Source organism: Hyperolius riggenbachi, chromosome 11 (assembly GCF_040937935.1).
Source record: "Hyperolius riggenbachi isolate aHypRig1 chromosome 11, aHypRig1.pri, whole genome shotgun sequence".
Classification (NCBI taxonomy): domain Eukaryota; kingdom Metazoa; phylum Chordata; class Amphibia; order Anura; family Hyperoliidae; genus Hyperolius; species Hyperolius riggenbachi.
Window position 1 is genome coordinate 168557165 of NC_090656.1, and position 19689 is coordinate 168576853.

Below are 19689 nucleotides of genomic sequence, written 5' to 3' on the forward strand. Positions count from 1 at the left end.
TGCCACAGAGAAAACGGGACCCTTGGCGGGTTTGGTTTTAGAATGCCCTGGTGGTCCAGTAGTTCCCCCTCCAAATTACACTATGCTTTGGTGGTCCCCCTTCCCCAACATGGAAGTATTTCCTGATGGCCATGTGGCCCACACCCACATATCGTTTTTCATGACAATCCTAGTGGTTCTTTTTCCCTGTTACTATATGCACAGGCTGTCCAGAGGTCCATTATACAGTATGGTCTAGTGCTCCCCTCCCATCCAAGAAATAATATTTCCTGATCTGTCTAGTGGTTCCCTCTCCCAATTATAGTCTGCCCTAGTGGTCTCTGTAACCCCCTCCTTCCGTCGGCGTGTTCTAGTATTACCATCATCATCCAGGTCCTAGTTTGTTGACGTCATCAAGCTAGGACCTGGATGACAGAAACCGCAAGGGCTCCAGTGCCGAATAGTGGTGATGAGCTGCGAGCTTCTGCACCGGAACCGGGAGGATGAAAGCGGCGTTCTCGTCCACTGTTTCTCTGAAATCTTGTCTACCTTCCCATATTGATTTCTTCCATTACCTCACTTCCGTGTCGCCGCCCAGGGTAGGAAGTAGTAGTCTGTCTTGCTGTACAGTGAGCATGGGGAAGAGCCGAGCACGCAGGTTTAAGCCGGTTGGATACAGTCCTACAGCTGCTGTCAAGCTGGCAGCCGATGCTGGTGAGGAAGATGGGGAGTCGCTGGAAGCTGAGGAGCTGCTACATAAGGTGAGCATTGCATGTTACGTGATAGTAGCAGACTTATGGCCATGCAGCTGCACGAGGACCCCTTGTCCTTAGGGGCCCCTGCAGGGTCGTATTACCCACAAGACACTGAGAAAGCTTGTTGGACCTAAAAAAAAGCTTCTAGCTGAAGGGGGGGGTGGGATCCTAATGGATACCTAAAGCAGGTTCCTTAAACTTCATAGTGTGAACAGAGCAGTTTGATAGCACCTTACAAGGCTCCAGCAACATGCTCACCTTCCTTTGGGACTGTTTACATCTTAAAATTGCCATCAGCATTTTCAATGTGCTGTTAAAGTGTACCAGAGACGAAGCATACATACCTTCCTCTAGCCCCATCCGTACGGATCGCTCCCATGCCACTGTCCTCAGCCTTTTCCAGCTCTGGTACCGGGTCCTGTAACTTTGGCCAGTCTGAGCATGCACAGTGTGGTCTCGCCACAGGCGCAGTACTATTCTCCGGAGCAGTGCTTTTCAGCGCTGCTAGATTTGGGCGCAACCAGTGCCGCCATAGACTATAATGAGAATCAGTCTATAGCGGCGCTCAGTGAGTAACGTCGGCTCCATCAGAAGACGGAGCCGAAGTTGCTTAAAAACACAATAATTCGGCTTCCAGCAATCGCGGGAAGCCGAATTATTTCATTCCCCCACTATCCATGGCGGCCCGGAGGGGGAATAGTAATTAAATCGGCCTGGACTTGTGCAGAAGCAGGATCAGCCATATAGCACTATATCCTGCGCCCAAGTCTACCGGCGCCGATTTCAAATGTACTCCTATTCTCCGCCAGAGAGCGCATGTGCAAAACTGGATGCAGTTATGAGACCCGATACCAGCAATAGAGAAGGTTGGGGACAGCGGCGTGGGAGCGATCAGTGCGAATGGGGCTGGATGAAGCCCAAGGTATGTATAAAACTTTCACTATGCCTTGTCTCTAGCTTCCTTTAAGGGATTGTGATTTTTCTGTTTATGCCACACACAATTGCTACCGTGATTCGTGATGGGAGTAAAACCAATAATTAAACGCAAGAAAAATACCACATGCAACAGTTTTGCGGTCAGCGAAAAATAGAAGCGTACCAATGGAAAAAGGGTACCGTGATTACCATGTAAGCGTGGTGCCATTGTGATTGGCAAAATGTGGCAATTCAAAAATACAAGGAATTTTGGCACCCCATACTCGCACACTTTAATATTGGCAATTAACCTCCTGGGGGATACAATTATATTGCCCAGGAGGTGGCGCAGCACTATTTTAAAAAAAAAAAATTTTTAAATCATGTAGCGAGCCCAGGGCTCGCTACATGATAGCCGCTGTGCAGCGGCATCCCCCCACCCCCTCTGATCGCCTCCAGCAATCAAAGCAAACAGGAAATCCCGTTCAGAACGGGATTTCCTGTTTGGCTTCCCCCGTCGCCATGGCGACGATCGGGATGACGTCATTGACGTCAGAGGGAGTCCCGATCCACCCCTCAGCGCTGCCTGGCACTGATTGGCCAGGCTGCGCACGGGGTCTGGGGGGAGGGGCAGCGCGGCATGGCGGGTAGCGGCGAATCAGCGCGGAGCGGCGGCGATCGGTATATACACACAGCTAGCAAAGTGCTAGCTGCGTGCAACAAAAAAAAATAATTATGCAAATCGGCCCACCAGGGCCTGAGAAATCCTCTGTGGCGGCTTACCCCGAGCTCAGCTCGGGATTATCCCCCAGAGGGTTAAAGGAGATTTGGCCGCCTGATAAAATATCCACTGTGATGAAGTTGCTCTGGGCACAGGAGGGCGAAGGTTTGTGCCACTAGGAGGTATTCCACCAGTTTGTTCACAGGAAGGTAACTTTTTCACACATAATTTCAGGTGTGAATATGTTGTTACAACCACAATTACAGTGAATTTTCGCAGGCTAAAACCAGAGAACTACTTCCTATGGTTATGTGGTCAAAATGTTATGATTTTTAAAGGGACACTGTAGGGGGGTCTGGGGAAAATGAGTTGAAGTTACCCAGGGCTTCTAATGGTCCCCCACAGACATCCTGTGCCCACGCAGCCACTCCCCCGTGCTCCGGCCCCGCTTCCGGTTCACTTCTGGAATTTCAGACTTTAAAGTCTGAAAACCACTGCGCCTGCGTTGCCGTGTTCTCACTCCCGCTGATGGCACCAGGAGCGTACTGCGCAGGCCCAGTATGGTCTGTGCCTGCGCCGTGCGCTACTGGTGACATCAGGGGAAGCGAGGACACGACAACGCAGGCGCAGTGGTTTTCAGACTTTAAAGTCTGAAATTCCAGTAGTGAAGCGGGGCAGGAGCATCGGTGAGTGGCTGCGTAGGCACAGGATGTCTGCCGGGGACCATTAGAAGCCCCGGGTAACTTCAAATCATTTTCTCACGCCCCCCCACAATATCCCTATATGCAGAATCCTTATTTTACACCAAAAAAAATGATAACATTTCATGCAAGTTGCTCAGTTCTATAGTTTCTGTTTGCAAGGATCTCTTAAAGTGTACCTGTGTCCAAATTCTGTGAAGTCATGTTCACAATGGTGGCTTTGTAACACTGCTTACCACCACCTAGACGATAAAGTGTAGAGAAACCGAGAGCCCAATATAGTGTAGTATGTTAAAACATAAACTAAGTAAGGCAAATTAGTGAGAAGAATATACTCACAAACGTGGGTTACTTACCACACAGGCAACCACTGTATAAGCAGGTGAGGAGATTAGACGTGTCCTCACTCAGGGCTAAGAAGTTGCTCTCTGTAGATGAGAAAAAGGGGTAGATCACCCCTTCACCAGAGGTGGACACGATTTTGCAGTAGGAGAACAGAGACGCCAGCAGAATAAAAGTGGATAAAACCTTTAAAATTTGCTTGGAGGAAGTGGTGGACTTACCTCCATAAAGCAGACACGAAAGACTGTCTGAAAAGTAGCAATCACATTTATTATATAGTACCCCAAAAGTGCAATGCGTTTCGCAGGCCGAGCCCGCTTCATCAGGCAATAAACGTGGGGACAAAACTGTAGACAAGAGACAGTACATTAAGCTATAGTGAATTCTGCAGTTACAAGATGCATATTAATACATTACATATCATAAAGCATACCATATGAAAAATTACTTTGTGGAGATAGCATAAAAAGTTGGGTGTACAAGTAAACAATAGGGGTAGAGGCTATGGTGCTCGTGATAGTAATGGGCTATGGGGTATTTTTTTGCACAGATTTGCAATGAGTTGTATTGGTAATGAAAAAGGGTATATGTCAGCAAGTGTAATGGGTAATAGAGCATTGAGAAGAGAACAGGGGGCCAGAAATATAAGGTAAAGTGTGCAAATAAAATAACATAAAGAACTCACCAGAATTCCAGCAATAGCAGGTGTAGCGCCTCAGTGGAGTGGTGAGGACGCTCAACTCCTTATATATACAGGTACTTGCTAATAGGGCCAATTAGATGTGTGGGAGGTGTTAGGTGGGCAGGGTTAGTGCGAGTGTGCGAGCAACCAATGGGTTCTCGCCATCTGTGTTCAGTGAATCGGGTTTTTGGGAAGGGTGGGCGGGGTTAGGGCGGGCTTGCGAGTAGCCATTGGGCTCCCGCCACCTGTGTTCAGTGTGTTGGGTAGTGAGGGGGGGGGGGGGTGGATTCAGGTATCATGGTTACCAAATGTGCAGCTGAGTACAGTACTAGCTAAAAAGAGTACTGGTTAAGGGCACTGCCTTTGACATGGGAGACCAGGGTTTGAATCCCGGCCAGGGGATAGTTAATAGGAAAATAATACATGAGCATAATATTAATTATGGCAGGAATTAAATTAATAAATTTGGCATAGCAAATGTAATGTAACAAAATTATGGCGGGTGTTGTTACAAAAAGGCAAATAAATACTCATGGAAAAAACAAACATTGGAGGACAAGTTGTAAATAATTAAAAAAACATTATGGTAAAAACAATGAGATAAAAAGGAGGAAGAAGACAAAGTAAAACAAGACAAATAAAGATGTATAAATCATGAACAATTCTAATTATTGATAGAAATAATGTGAATATACAGATGTGTAAATATGCAGCTATGTAAAAATAATGATCTAGCCTGAGGTATTGTTGTAAAGATGGACGTTGCTATATTAAAAATGAAAAATACAAATATAAATAATAAAAGTACTAAAAATAGGAGTACTAAAAATATTACACATAAAAGGATAAAAGAGAGCCGCCAGCGATAAAAGAAAAACGGAATAGGTAGTGTTTTAGTAGATTTTTTCCAAGATTTCATTCAAACCTTCAGGTATGAGGGTTCTTAGAGTTTGTATCCAGTACATTTCATGTTTTTTAAGTTGTTCGAACGCATTTGGTAAACTTGCATCAATAGAGTCAAGTAGTGTGATGCTGAAGAGTTGTGGGTTATTGTCGTGGTGGGTGCAAAAGTGCCGTGAAACGCTGTGAAGGGGGAATTTATTGGTGATGTTTCTTTTGTGTTGCCCGATCTGCTGTGGGCCAACTGTGTAGTTCTCCCCACGTACTGGAGACAGCAAGGGCATGAAATGAGATAGATGACGAATATGGATTCGCAGGTGAGGTGTTTTTTTTATGGGATATTGACTATTGGTGCTAGAGGAAACAAAGGAAACACAGATGTTTATGATCTGGTGAGTTCTTTATGCTATTTTATTTGCAAACTTGACCTTATATTTCTGGCCCCCTGTTCTCTTCTCAATGCTCTATTACCCATTACACTTGCTGACATATACCCTTCTTCATTACCAATACCACTCATTGCAAATCTGTGTAAAAAACACCCCATAGCCCATTACTATCACGAGCACCATAGCCTCTACCCCCTATTGTTTACTTGTACACCCAACTTTTATGCTATCTCCGCAAATCAATTTTTCATATGGTATGCTTTATGATATGTAATATATTAACCCATTCGCGTTCCGTCGTTTTCACTTGAGCAATGTTCACCTCCCATTGATTAGCCTATAACTTTATCACTACTTATCACAATGAACTGATCTATATCTTGTTTTTTCCGCCACCAATTAGGTTTTCTTTGGGGAGTACATTTTGCTAAGAGCCACTTTACTGTAAATACATTTTAACAGGAAGAATAAGAAAAAACGGAAAAAATTAATTATTTCTCAGTTTTCAGCCATTATAGTTTTAAAATAATACATGCCTCCATAATTAAAACTCACGTATTATATTTGCCCATATGTCCCGGTTATTACACTGTTAAAATTATGTCCCTATCACAATGTATGCAATTACAATTACATGTTGTTGTTTTTTTTAATTGTAATGGGGTTTTTTTTTTACATTAAACATTTTATTTGGGTATTTTTGGGAGGGTGGGATGTAAACCATAGTTTTTTTAATGTAAATGTGTGTTGATTTTAATTTTTTTAATTTTTGTTGTAGTTTTACTTTTTTTTACATGAGTTTGTTTACATGACGTCACTCTAAGCGTAACACACGCTTAGAGTGACGCATCGGGGAGGGAACGGCCAGAAAAAGCGAAGCTTCCGAGAGAAGCTGTCGCATTTTCAGCGGGGGAGAGGAATCAGTGATCGGGCACCATAGCCCGATACATTGATTCTGTGGCTACCAAATCCACGGCCGGGAGTGCGCGTGAACGCGCGCGATCGGCCGCGGGAGCACGCGGTAGCGCGCATGGTTCCTGGACGTAGTTTCTACATCCAGGAACCAAAATAGGTTAATATGCATCTTGTAACTGCAGAATTCACTATAGCATAATGTACTGTCTCTTGTCTACAGTTTTGTCCCCATGTTTATTGCCTGATGAAGCAGGCTCGGCCTGCGAAACGCGTTGCAGTTTTGGGGTACTATATAATAAATGTGATTGCTACTTTTCAGACAGTCTTTCGTGTCTGCTTTATGGAGGTAAGTCCACCACTTCCTCCAAGCAAATTTTAAAGGTTTTATCCACTTTTATTCTACTGGCGCCTCTGTTTTCCTACTGCACCACCTAGACGATGTTTCCAGTGCAACGGGTGAGTTAGTGCAACAATAACAGGTTGCTATATCGTGACGCACTGCATGCAATGTGTTACCACTTAACGAGCATTAGCAGTAAAGTGACGCATACTTTTCATTGACTGTATGTCTCATTGTACTCGACGCAACACGTGAATAACATACAGCCACTCTTTCCTTATCCAATGCATTCCTACTGTAACAGGGAAAACAATGCAAAGTCCACTGGGAACATGACCTAAAGCAAACTTCTGAAAACATTCTATAATTTGTCATCCTATGGTTGCTTGAAGTCGAGCATTACTGTGATTTTATTTTGTCTGTTGCTCTGAAAGTGTCATTTTTCTTATTCATATGATATGAGATTCCATGCTTGTATGGGGCAATTCTCTTTAATTGTAATGTCTGTGTGTATTTCCTTTCAGTTGCAGAGTCCCTGTCCTGAAGTCAGGGAATTTGCTTGTGCCAGCATCTCCAAGCTTGTCCAGCAAAAACAAGTGATACCTTCTTTTCTGCAGAAAGATGCAGTCAGGTGCCTTGGGCCACTGTTAATTGACAAATGTATGGCTGTACGGGAGACAGCAGCCGGTGCTTTACGGTAAGTAAACAAAATGCCATCTTAATCGTCAATCAAAGAGATTACAGATCACCTATATACTTGAAATGTGGTCAATCTGAAATTCTATGACATGACTCGCACCATATCCCCCCTGCAATGCCAATGTTTTTGGAAATTATAGTGGGAAGAGAGCTTTAGTGTAAGGCCTGTACTTTATGTATTATGGGGATACTTTTCTGCAGGGCGCAGATGGAGACTCTCTGCCAGATGAGGGAAGTAGGCAGAGAGGTAATGGAAAGGTGTAAAGAGTACTATCCGTCACCTGCCTGAAAATTGAAGCAGGGAGAGCAACAGACTTGCACCCTGCACTGAATGCCCCGAGGCTGAAAAAAAGCAGGCAGAGAGTAGCATAGCGGCGCAATGATGTTTTGCAGGGCCCCCTTCAGATCGAAAACACTATAATTCGACCTCCAGCAATTGCTGGAAGCCAAATTGTTTCATTCCCCCACTATCCATGGCAGCCTGGAAGGGGAATAGTATTTTAAGTGAACCTTAAGTGAACTATAAAAAATGAGATTTACTCACCTGGGGCTTCCCTCATCCCCCAGCAGCCAATCGGTGCCCTCGCAGCCCCGCTCTGACGCTCCAGGACCCGCCGGCGAACACTTCTGGTTTGGCCGTCACCGGCCGACAGGCATGGGAACGCGAGTGATTGTTCGCGTTCCCAGCCTGTATATCGCCCCCTATGCTGCTATTGCGGCCAGGAGGATCACTTTAACACGGCCGGGAACTTGTGCAGCAGCAGGATCAGCCATACCGGCTGCCCCCAAGTCTCCCACACAATTTCTCTCCTGCGCCCAAGTGTACCGCGCCCATTCCTCTCGTACGCTTTTAGATTGGCTAGCAATGGAAGCAACTCAAGTTTTTCGTATACTTCAGTGGTGATGAATGTGATGGCTTCTGGGAGAAATGGTTGAAACAAAAGGCAGGAGGAGATCTAGAGTAACGAACTGGACACCCATGGATATCCCTTCCTCCAACTTAAAGGGGGGGGGGGGGAGAAGATGTATTAGGAAAATATAAAATATATTTCTCTTTTAATTTTTCTCTCTCCATTAAGGAACTTGAGTACATTTGGCGGGTTTGAAGTATGTGATGACATGGTGAGCAGGGATGTGATGACTCCATTAATCACTCTTCTAAGACAGGTTTGTAATTTTACCATAGCAGTTCCTGATTATGTGGCTTTTTTTTACTTTGAAAATAACATGAATTGTTTGTAATATGGAGGCTGGCATCATAGTTTCCAGCAGCAACACGCATACCCTCAAAACCAGCTTTCCAGAGTCCATTATGGGAGAGGCTGTTTGGTCACTGTTTGTGATGCTTTGATCTATTGGATGGAAGTGCCAGTGCATATATATATATATATATATATATATATATATATATATATATATATATATATATATATATATATATCTCTGTCTCTCTGTCTCTCTCTCTCTCTCTCTGTCTCTCTGTCTCTCTCTCTCCCACTTGACCATGCACAGTTGTATTGACTGGTTGAGTATAAAGCATCAGGGAAGGCTGGTCTGCCTACTACAGGACATTGTTTTCACTTTAGTCATATTGCTCTGCCGTGATCTTAGTACTATATTGGGTTAATCAGTGAAACCGTTTTTTCGCTTCTTTTTCTGTTGCAGTGTTCAGCTGACTTGGATTCTCCCTCTGAGCCATCGATAATCTGCAAAGACTCACCAAACAACAGTGTTGAAGAAGTTGCAAACCAGGCTATTCATGTTCTGTGGAATGTGTGGTAAGCTGTTTTTTGTTTGTTTTTTTTTAATTCTACCCTAAAGTGTAGAATTATATTTTCATCAGTGCAGAGTACAGTAATAAGATTTGGTTTGAAGGTGCAGTATCACAGTTTACAGTGAAGCTGTGCACCATTGTGTAGCAAAACGAAATTGCATCGTCTGTAGACATCTAAATTATTCCTGATCAATTTTGCGACAGATTTTGCATTAAAGGGACCCTGAACAGTAGCTGGAATAAAAAGTTTCACTTACCTTGGGCCTCCTTCAGCCTACCGTAGGCCGCGAGGTCCCCCGGCGTCTTCCTGGCTCCTGCCCGTGTCCTTCCTAACTCTAAACAGCGCATGCACAGACCTGTCACGCCGGCCGCAGTGATGACAAGGAGTGTGAAGATCCAGGAAGAGTCGCCCGACACCCGACCCAGGTGTCGCCGGTAACTGGAGTTGCTGGAGGGACAGGAGTCAGGAGGAAGCCGGGGGACCTTGCGGCCTGTGGTCGGCTTGAGGAGGCCTTATGTAAGTGATTTTTTTTTTTTTTTTTTTTTTATTCCAGCTACTGTTCAGGGTCACTTAAAGTACCCAAAATCTATTGCAAAATCTATCGCAATCCGAAATTATATAACAGATCCATCTAATAGATCCGATCTGATGGAAATTTGATTACTGTCCCTCCCCCAGCAAACATCACCTAGATACCATCCTCCCCCCCCCCGGTGGCAGGGCTACATATGAGTTTACAGCAATATATAGATATGGGAAGTGTTTCTGGTGCTGAAACTAGGGTAATTACCATAACATAAAAGTGGGTATTCTGAATAATTTACTACTACTTTCACCGTATATATCACTATAGTGCCTTTTTGAATTAGTAACTTCCACTGTTTGCTTTGTGGGAAAATAACTGTTAAAAATGAGCTTTCTGCCTCCTGTGGTAATTGTCAATGTAAATTGGGGGCAAGACCAGATCAGTCTCGGCGAGGAACACACATGACTTCTAGGGGCTGGAAGAAGCTCCAGGTAAGTAAAGCTAGTTTTTATCCATTGCATGGGATATTCTTTAAAGCTAAATTCAAGGGTCAAATATTACAAAGCTATGCGAAACATCACTTTTTCATCTTTGGTCAATTAAAAAAAAATGCATTTCCACAAGCTCAAAAACGCAGTACGTAACTAAGCTTCCTGTGTTAAAAACGCTCCACAAGAGCCTATTTCCAGCCAACCTGGGGGAAAATAGACGTGGTCATATCCTCACATTCAGCTGCACAGGCCTGTCCATGTAGAAAAACATCTAGCATATGTACTGCTGACACAATGCCTCTGCAGTGCATTCCTTTTTAAATTGTATCTGATGGGGAAAAAAGTTCCCCTAGGGTGTACTTATCTCATGAGGGGTGAAGAGGCTTCCTCTGTCCTCCTCACCAGCGGGGCTCCAGCCATGGTTTCCCCGATGATCCGGATGTTGGAAGCCTCGCACAGGCGCAGTATCCACTTCCCCTCTGGCTCCAGCGTAAGCAGTCAAGCCCGATCGGGTCGGCTATACTGTGTGGGCGCAAGCCGTCTACACTGTAGTGTGGACCCAATCAGGCTAGGCTATTTCCACAGGGGCCTGAGCGAGAAGCTTATCCTGCGTAAGTAACAAACACAGAACATTTATATTGCGCTTTTCTCCTGGCGGACTCAAAGCGCCAGAGCTGCAGCCACTAGGGCGCACTCTATAGGCAGTAGCAGTGTTAGGGAGTCTTGCCCAAGTTCTCCTACTGAATAGGTGCTGGCTTACTGAACAGGCAGAGCTGAGATTTGAACCCTGGTCTCCTGTGTAAGAGGCAGAGCCCTTAACCATTACACTATCCAGCCACCGCTGGATAGCGGTAGGCAAATGTAAATATTATGGTGGCTGTTTTTCTGGAGGGGGGGTGGAGGGGAAGCCTCATCAGGATCTAGAGCAGTGTTGCCAACTCATCCCTTTAATTACTGACACCTATGAATTATACAGGTTTTGTGGCTAGGTAGATGCAGTTAAGACACTGATTATGTGCAAATAGCCCCAGAACCTGTATAACTTAGATGTGTCAGTAATTAAAGGGATGAGTTGGCAACACTGATCTAGAGGCTCCCTCCTCCAGTATTTGACTTTTTTTTTGCTAGTGAAATGAGTTACGTTCTCTCTAATAAAACTAATAATTTTGGTGACCTGTCATTGCTATACTTAAAACTGACTTACAGGTTTTTCTTTCTTTCTTGTTTTCCTTTAGTGAAAGCAATAGCAAAGCATTATCCATCTTTAACAAAGAAAACTGTGTGTATATTGTTGTTCAGTGCTTGAGCAAGTTTCCGAATAACATGGAGCTGGCACTTTCTGCAGGTAGCGTTCTCCATTTTTTTTAGTTATGTATCTTTTTTTTTTTTTTTTTTTTTTTTTTTTAATTCCATCACCAATAAAACTGTATCTTGGCTTGACATTCTGTTTTTTTTTGTTTTGTTTAATTCATAGCCTACTGTCTGCAGACAGTCACAGAAGATAATTCAGAATTGTTGGCCTCTTTGAACGCTGAGTCTTTGCAGACATTGGAGTCTGTGCTGCTTACCAGTGCCACTACTATGGAAATGCTTCTATTGAAAACATTGGTTGCAGGTGAAAATAATGGAAATTAACTTTTTTTCTGTAAGAGAATTGGGGCATGTGTCTGGCCCGACTATGTGATAAGTCTCTGACTGCTGTGGCCAATACACAAAGAACTTGTAAATAACTGTCTGACTTTGGTCAGCCAGAACGCAACCTGACCAGAGTTGGCCAGCCAAGTCATGAAGAAAGGCTCATATAGGCAAAATGAATTCCCCAGGCTCCTCAACCCATGCTCTCACCTCTCCGTGCTGCACCTCCATCCCTCCATTACCCATGTTCTCTCACTGTGAGGCCTGGTGCACACCAAAACCCGCTAGCAGATCCGCAAAATGATCGTAACTAATCAGAAGGCAGTTATCGATTTGTTCACATTTTACTGAACGATTCTTTCTTCAAATGTGATCATAAAAACAATCTTTCGGAGCGATTGTATTCTATTTAGCAATCGACCAAAGAATCGTTCCTTATCGAGTGCCTTCATAAATGGCAAATTTTTTTATACAATTCGATCGTAAAAATCTCATCGAAAGATTGAATTTGTTGAAAAAATTGTACTGTTAATGGGCACCTTTACACTGACAGTCTAGGCAAACTCGCCCAGTCTAGGCTTGTCTTCAGCTCTGTAACTGAATAAACTGGCACACTAGATGTTTACTGAAAAAGAACTCCATAGAAAAAAAAAATCTTGGCTTTCTGTGGCGTAGGATAAATTAAATCGATCAGTTTAAGTAGAAGGTGGAATATATTGTATTACATACAATATATTATTGTGTTTTTGTTTGTTCGACATGATTGGTGATGCTTATTATATAATACCACTGTTCTGTAGGTACCATTTGGAACTTAAAAGAAAAAATCCCTCCTTCCAGTCAGACCGACTCTATAAATGCCATTTTGAGGATACTTGCAGGTGCTCTTTCTATGGATTCTGGGAACTTCATTGTGAAGATGAAAGAAGATGAAGCCCTGCGCTTGAAAGCAGCTAACTCTGTAGTTGAATCAGAAGCTGCAACAAGCATGGAAGAAGCCAATGAAAATGAAGGCATTTCCAGTGTTGTGGATAAAGGTTCAAAATATGAAGATATCTCCGACTTTGTTCCAGTAGGTTATAGAGTTGTATAGTTGCTGTAAAGCATGATTATACTGTATAGGTCACATACTGGACCAACTGCAAAGTCCTTTCAGTGATGCTGCACACAGGTGTGAGGGCATGACAAAAACACCTGCATGAATACATGCTCTCTAGAAAAATATAGTCCTATTGTTCTGAACTTGCCATACATCCTACAGTGCGTTCTGCTTGGCAACAGGGCAAGTAGAAGTAGTATCTGAATAGCAGTTTAACCAGACATGTCATGTTTATATAATCGGTACGCAATCTAAGTCATAACCTATTAACTTATTAACTTGTATGTATGCTTCCACAAGTTAAAAAATACAGTAAGTCACTAAGCTTCCGGTGTTAAAAACACTTGACAAGACCCCATTTCCAGCCAGCCAGGGGGAGGATAGATGTGGCCATATCATCACACTCAGCTGCACAGGCCTCCAAAAAGTGTGTCTGAGAATAATCTTGATGTAGTTAGTATCCATGTAGAAAAAGATCTAACATCTGTACACTGCTGACACCATGTTAAAGTATACCTGATGGGTAAAAAAGTGATCCTAGGAGGTACTTGCCTCAGAAGGGGGAAAACATTGGTGGAAGGAGGAAGCCTCTTTTGGATCCACAGGGGATCCAACACTGGCTCCCCCCAAACTACCCTTGTGGTGCGGGCAGGAACAGTAGCGGCTTTCTGATGGACTCCGGTGGAAATGGCCAAGCCTGATCAGGTCTGCGCTACTGCAGACCCGATCAGGCTCGGCTATCCGCCGGAGCTACACAATATCTTACCAGGCACATTTGAATTGAAAAGTAATATTTGTTCCTGCCTTTCTGGTTGAATATGCTTCATAAAGTGTAATGCGGATTTAAGAATGTCGCTACTTCTTTTTTTTTTTTTTTTTTTAAATTGCAGATATGAACTTTATTTTTTATAAATCGTATGAGAACAAATTAACAAAACATCCAATACAGCAATGCGTTACATTTTGTAATCATGTACTATACATAAACACTGTGAATCGTATCACAAGGAAAAATACAAACCATACAATATATACCATAGGAGCATCCAGTAGAGGAAAAGCTCCATATAAGGAGCATGACCTAGTGTCCTTGTTCTACAAAATTGGCATCTTATCTAACCCCCTGGAGTCTTGTCTGTTACCAGATCTAGTACCGTTGGGTCTGGAGTATCTAACCAGGCAGCCCATGTTTTATCCAATTTTTGTGGCACACCCCTGTGAGCATTCATTAATAGTTTTTAATTTTAAATTGGCATTCATCAAAGACTTCCATTACTCTGTAGAGGGTGGGAGATATACATATCAGGATAAGCTTACATGCTTGAAATAGACGACGCAGCCCCATAGCCTAAAGAAAGGCTTCAGCTAAGTCAGTCTGGTAGCAAACCCAATATACATAATTGGGCACTCTTAGGCAACATTTTATTCAAAGCACTGTTTAACAAATTAAGAACACCCACCCAGTTTTTATGCAATACATTTCCATAACATGTGGAGCAAATTTCAGTGATCCTGCTTACATGGACCATCTGGGTTATCTCTCCTATCCATACAATATATATTTTTGGGGGTTAAACTGAACCTGAGACAAGAAGCGTCTCAGGTTCCATACTTGCCTGGGGCTTCCTTAAGCCCCGTTAGGGCTGCTCGTCCCTCACCCGTACCTGGGAGCGATCTGCTCTCGCGCAGTGCTTCTCTGCAGGTGCAGATCGCTCCCAGGGATGAGAGCACGACAGGCCGCACATGCACGACGGAGTGCGACTCGGACAAGCTTTCGGGTACAAGACAGCGAGGGACAAGTGGCCCTAAAGCCCCAGGTAAGTTTGGAACCTGAGATGCTTCTCATTTTTGGTACACTTTAAACACTTACTGTGAATTATATTGAGTTGGGACATTTTCTGAGATGTATTAGTTGACACAGAGGGAACCGTCTGCAGGATCGCATACCATTCCTTACTTATAACATCTAAATCTCTGACCCATTGCTCACGCTTCAGAGGATACTTTTGCAAATACAGAGTTAGCAGCATCACATAACATGAGGCTATAAATTCCTGCCTTTAAATTAATTTATTAACAAGGTTGTAAATGGGATTTGGAGTTGGCTTCAGATCAGTGGACAACTGCAGTTTTTTGATATCTAGCAGAATTGTGCACACAGCCTTCGAAAGAATGAATTGTAAGTTTGTGATGGCTAGCAAGAGAAGGAGCTGTGGAAAAGGAAACACAGCTGGCTCACAGTTTTTACATATTTAGGAACCATATACTTTATTATATAAAAGCAACACATTTTCCGTTTGTGCACTATTTGGATGCAGTCTGGAAATGTGACGATCGTAAAAACGTTTTCAAACCACACATCTTGGAGCACTTGCAGTACACATACTTTCCTCTTGTGTGACCTCTTTGTTTACCTTACAGCCTACAGCTGCTAATTTAGTGAGTTTAGGCTGCTGTACATTGGTGTACAGATGTTACTTCCCCGAGTGCATCAGTCATATGGTTTTGATTTTCTTATTCTAAGCCGCAGTGAGGGCGCTTATGTCAGGCTGGGTTGGGGACAGAACTCCTAGCCAGACATCCGCTGTGCTGCACAGTCTGGCTGCCTTGCTGGAAGAAGTGTGCTATAACTGCTAATGCCAGTCACAGAGGATGCATCTGGTACTTGCATGTGTATGCTAGAAATTGTTAGTAGGGTCTTGGTTATGTACATTTTTGACTATCGTGCACAAAATGGCCATGCCTGTAGTGACATTGGGTAAGATGCGTATTAATATGGACAACTTTGTTATCCCTTAATGCAATGAATGTGACCATAATAGATGTGATGTCTGTACTGTGGCTACCTAGTCTGTACTCGCTAAAAACATACTGTATAGCCGTATAGACCTCGCAATCCTATTACTCTTCAGGTTCATGTGTGTGCCTGTGTTATATCTATGATTCAAACATAAATAGTGAACAATATTTCCTACTGCAATGTTTCCATAACATTTATCAAAATGCAGTAACTACAGAATATACTGGTAAGCACTTACATCCTTAATGCAATTCTTTTGTTTAAGGCAACAAATGAAGAGCTCAAGCAAGCATCCTGCTTACTGGACAGTCAGAAATGTGCCCTGGAGATGATTGTCAACTTGTGCTGCAGTGATGGTTTGTACTTGTCTTCCTTTTTGTTTAATTGTTTCAATACATGTTTATTAAATTATGATTGTAAAAAAAGCTTCCCTTTCCCCTGCTGTCCCGCATGAGTCCTCCGTCCCACCTGTTGTCCCGCATGAGTCCTCCGCCCCCCCCTGTTGTCACGCATGAGTCCTCCGTCCCCCCTGTTGTCCCGCATGAGTTCTCCGTCCCCCCTGTTGTCCCGCATGAGTCCTCCGTCCCCCCTGTTGTCCTGCATGAGTCCTCCGTCCCCCCTGTTGTCCTGCATGAGTCCAACGTCCCCCCTGTTGTCCTGCATGAGTCCTTCGTCCCCCCTGTTGTCCTGCATGAGTCCTCCGTCCCACCTGTTGTCCTGCATGAGTCCTCCGTCCCACCTGTTGTCCGGCATGAGTCCTCCGTCCCACCTGTTGTCCTGCATGAGTCCTCCGTCCCCCCTGTTGTCTCGCAGGGGTCCTCCGTCCCCCCTGTTGTCTCGCAGGGGTCCTCCGTCCCCCCTGCTGTCTCGCAGGGGTCCTCCGTCCCCCCTGCTGTCTCGCAGGGGTCCTCCGTCCCCCCTGCTGTCTCGCAGGGGTCCTCCGTCCCCCCTGCTGTCTCGCAGGGGTCCTCTGTTCGTTACCCCTGCTTTCCACACCTGTGTCCTCCATTCATTTTCCCTGCTGCCCCTGCCAGTGTCCTTCTTTGCATTTGCATCTCTTACTTGACCCAGTAGCACCTGCGGAGATCACCAGCTTCTCCTCTTGCTCCCTCTTCTTCCTAGTGCCGAACGAAGGGAGGGCGCAGGGGAAACGAACAGAGGATGCGGGCAGGGACAGCAGAGGGAACGAAGGATACATGCGGGCAGCAAGGGGAATGGAGGACGCATGCGGGACATCAAGGCTACATAAATGCTTATTCAGATGGCAGGACACGGTCTGGGCACAAGGGGGAATGAAGGACACTGGCTGGGCACAAAAGGATAAATCTGGACACATGAGGACACAAAGGGGGGCAAACTAGGACAGTGGGACAAAGGACACAAAGAGCACAATACAGGTCACAAAGGGGCACTACCGACGGACAATAGGCGACACAAGAGGGATAGATTTAGACACATGGGAGGATGCAAGGTGGGCGTCCCTGCACCCTGAATGCACCAAGTTTAGTATTTCCAGTCCACCCTCCCCGGTTTTTGTTCTCTAAACCTAGGTTTGTCTTATGGTCAGGAGCGTCTTCTAGTCTGAAAAATACGGTATGCAGACTGTGCTTTCTTTCATATGATCAGAAACCCTAGTTGCTCACATGTAACTGTGAAACAAGTAGTTTGGATGCATACATGTAATTAAGTATGGTGCTAGAAAATTTGGGCGCAGTGTAAAGCCAAAAAACTGCTCACCCTGCTCCTGCAAAACTCCCAGGCATAGCTAATTAGTATTCCCCTCCAGGCCGCCATTGACACTGGGGAAATAGGTAATTTGGCTTCCAACTATTTGGTGACTGAATATTGCTGTTTTTATCACAATTTGGGCTCTGTCTTTTGACTGTGCCTAAGTTACTGAGGGCCACTATAGCTGTAATTCACATTTATAGACCATGGTGGCACCCAAATTTCCAGCGCAATTTTTGCTCGATTCAGTTTGGACTAAGACTTGAAACTGGACTGCAGTGCAATGAGTGTTGATTTATGACTGAATTATTTTTACCTGTCTTGTATTTTGCAGTATGTAATTGGTTGTTTGTGTTTTCAGATCCTTCTGATGATGAATGGGAGGAGCTCTCTAGCAGTGATGAGAGTGAAGTTGAGAAAGTTGTGCCCGATGGAGGTCAGCTGCTTACACCTCTGTGTTTGTCTGCTGAGGTGCACTCTGCTGTTCTCAATCACTTCATACCAAAAAAGGTGACATCCCAAAATGCACTAATCATTTAGACTTCCTCTGGAGTACAATACACAGAGACATTCAGCCGTTCCTGAATCTGCAACACGTCAATTGCTCTGGTCGTTTCTGCTAACCAAGTAATGTTAGTTACGCCTTGGTGCAGATAAACCTCATGCAGTTATATCTTATCATGTATTCGTTGTAGAATCATTTAATGTCTTTTTTTTTTTTAAATGTATTTTTAACGTTTTGTTAACTGTGCGAGTGCTTGCCGCTTTACTCATTTATACTTGTTTCAGATTTTTTTTATTCATATTTATTATATATATTTTTCATTGCATTGCATTTCTGTGATTTATGTGTGGTGTTTGTGCCATTTTTAACTTTCAAATTTACAGTGCATCCAAAAAGTATGAAAAGGGTCCTAAGTTGATTGATATTTATCCACTTCCGTGGGCATTTAGGAGTTTGTGAGAATGTTTCCCTTCATCCCTTTATGTTAGGCTGGAGTTGCTAAGATTTGTTCACAATATTGCTAGAGTTCCATAATGCGCTAATACTAAAATATAATTTCTTCTTCCTAGGTATTTGAAAAGACTCGATTCCCTGATAGTAATGCACTACAAGTTTGTGCACAGAATCCGACATGGAAACCATTAATAAAAAAGTAATTTACATCTTTTTTTTTTTTTTCCAATTTGCTGATGCTAGTTAATCTAGTGTTACAGCAGCCATGTTCTGCTATGTTTCAGGATGTACACTGTACAGAGCCGGGCACTTACCTGTCTGCATAATATCTTGTCAGCGCTGGATGTGGAGAGTTTAGGAGGAGCCTCTGCATTACAAGAGCTTTCTCAACACATCTCACAGTTGGTCTTCACACAGACTGGTGGGTATTTATAACGAGCAACAAATGCCCTTCTGTCTTTTTTTTTTTTTTTTTTTTGCCTAGCTTTTATAATATGGAATATTATTTTTGTTATATATATATATATATAGGCCTAGGGAAAAGTCCTATGGGCCCAATGTATTTTTTTTTCTTTTTTGCTATTGTAAATACATTGTTAAAGGGAATCCTTAATGTGCACCAGATATCTGGCTATCTGAAGATTTGATACTTACCCGGGGCTTCCTCCCGCCCCATAAACACGTGTGAGTCATTTGCCCTACTCCTGCGGTCTTCCGTTCAGCCGTGATCAGCCCCGGTAATATGCTCAGTCGTGTCCAGTCTGGGTCTTCTGCGCATGCGCGGAACTCTTGCGCATGCGCAGTAGACCCAGACTGACGCGACTGAGACTATTACCGGGGCTGATCGCAGCTGTACGGGAGACTGCAGGTGGACAGCGAGGGACTCGCACATGTTTAGGGGGCGGGAGGAAACCCCGGGAAAGTATCAAATCTTCATCCTGTGCCCTGGCAGGTCCTCTACGATCCGCCGTTCCCCCACCGCCAGCTAGTTTTGTTCTCGCCAACTCGCTCAGCAGGCCACTGTGCCTGTGCAGCCCTGGCAATGCGTATCCTTTCACGTGTTGTTGTCCACAATAGTGTTCTGCGCAGGATCAGTGACCCGCCAACTCCCAAGTTGGCAAAAATGAAACTAGCTGGGGGGGGGGGGGGGAATGGAGGATCGTTGAAGACCGGCGTGGATACAGGATGGCTGCAGGGGGCTGGTAGAAGCCCCAGGTAAGTGTGGAACTCATCGGTTTAGCTACCCTTTAAGGCTCCTTTAATAGTAATAGTCAGGCAAAATAAAGCAAACCATTTTTTTTTTATTTGTTTTTTTTTGGAGATGGGTAAATGTTAAATG

At 44.0% G+C, this 19689-nt stretch overlaps 1 protein-coding gene across 1 annotated transcript in view; it reads left to right on the forward strand.

Annotated features, from left to right (window-relative positions):
• Positions 1–397: 397 nt before the first annotated feature.
• Positions 398–19689, forward strand: part of HEATR3 (HEAT repeat containing 3) — a 32164-nt gene continuing 12872 nt past the window's right edge. The window contains exons 1-11 of the mRNA XM_068261461.1: positions 398–740; positions 7164–7336; positions 8418–8505; positions 9004–9116; positions 11366–11475; positions 11605–11745; positions 12566–12837; positions 15930–16020; positions 17754–17902; positions 18467–18549; positions 18635–18771. Coding sequence (XP_068117562.1) covers positions 483–740; positions 7164–7336; positions 8418–8505; positions 9004–9116; positions 11366–11475; positions 11605–11745; positions 12566–12837; positions 15930–16020; positions 17754–17902; positions 18467–18549; positions 18635–18771 — 1615 coding nt within the window. The 5' untranslated portion in view covers positions 398–482. The remainder of the gene's footprint in view (positions 741–7163; positions 7337–8417; positions 8506–9003; positions 9117–11365; positions 11476–11604; positions 11746–12565; positions 12838–15929; positions 16021–17753; positions 17903–18466; positions 18550–18634; positions 18772–19689) is intronic.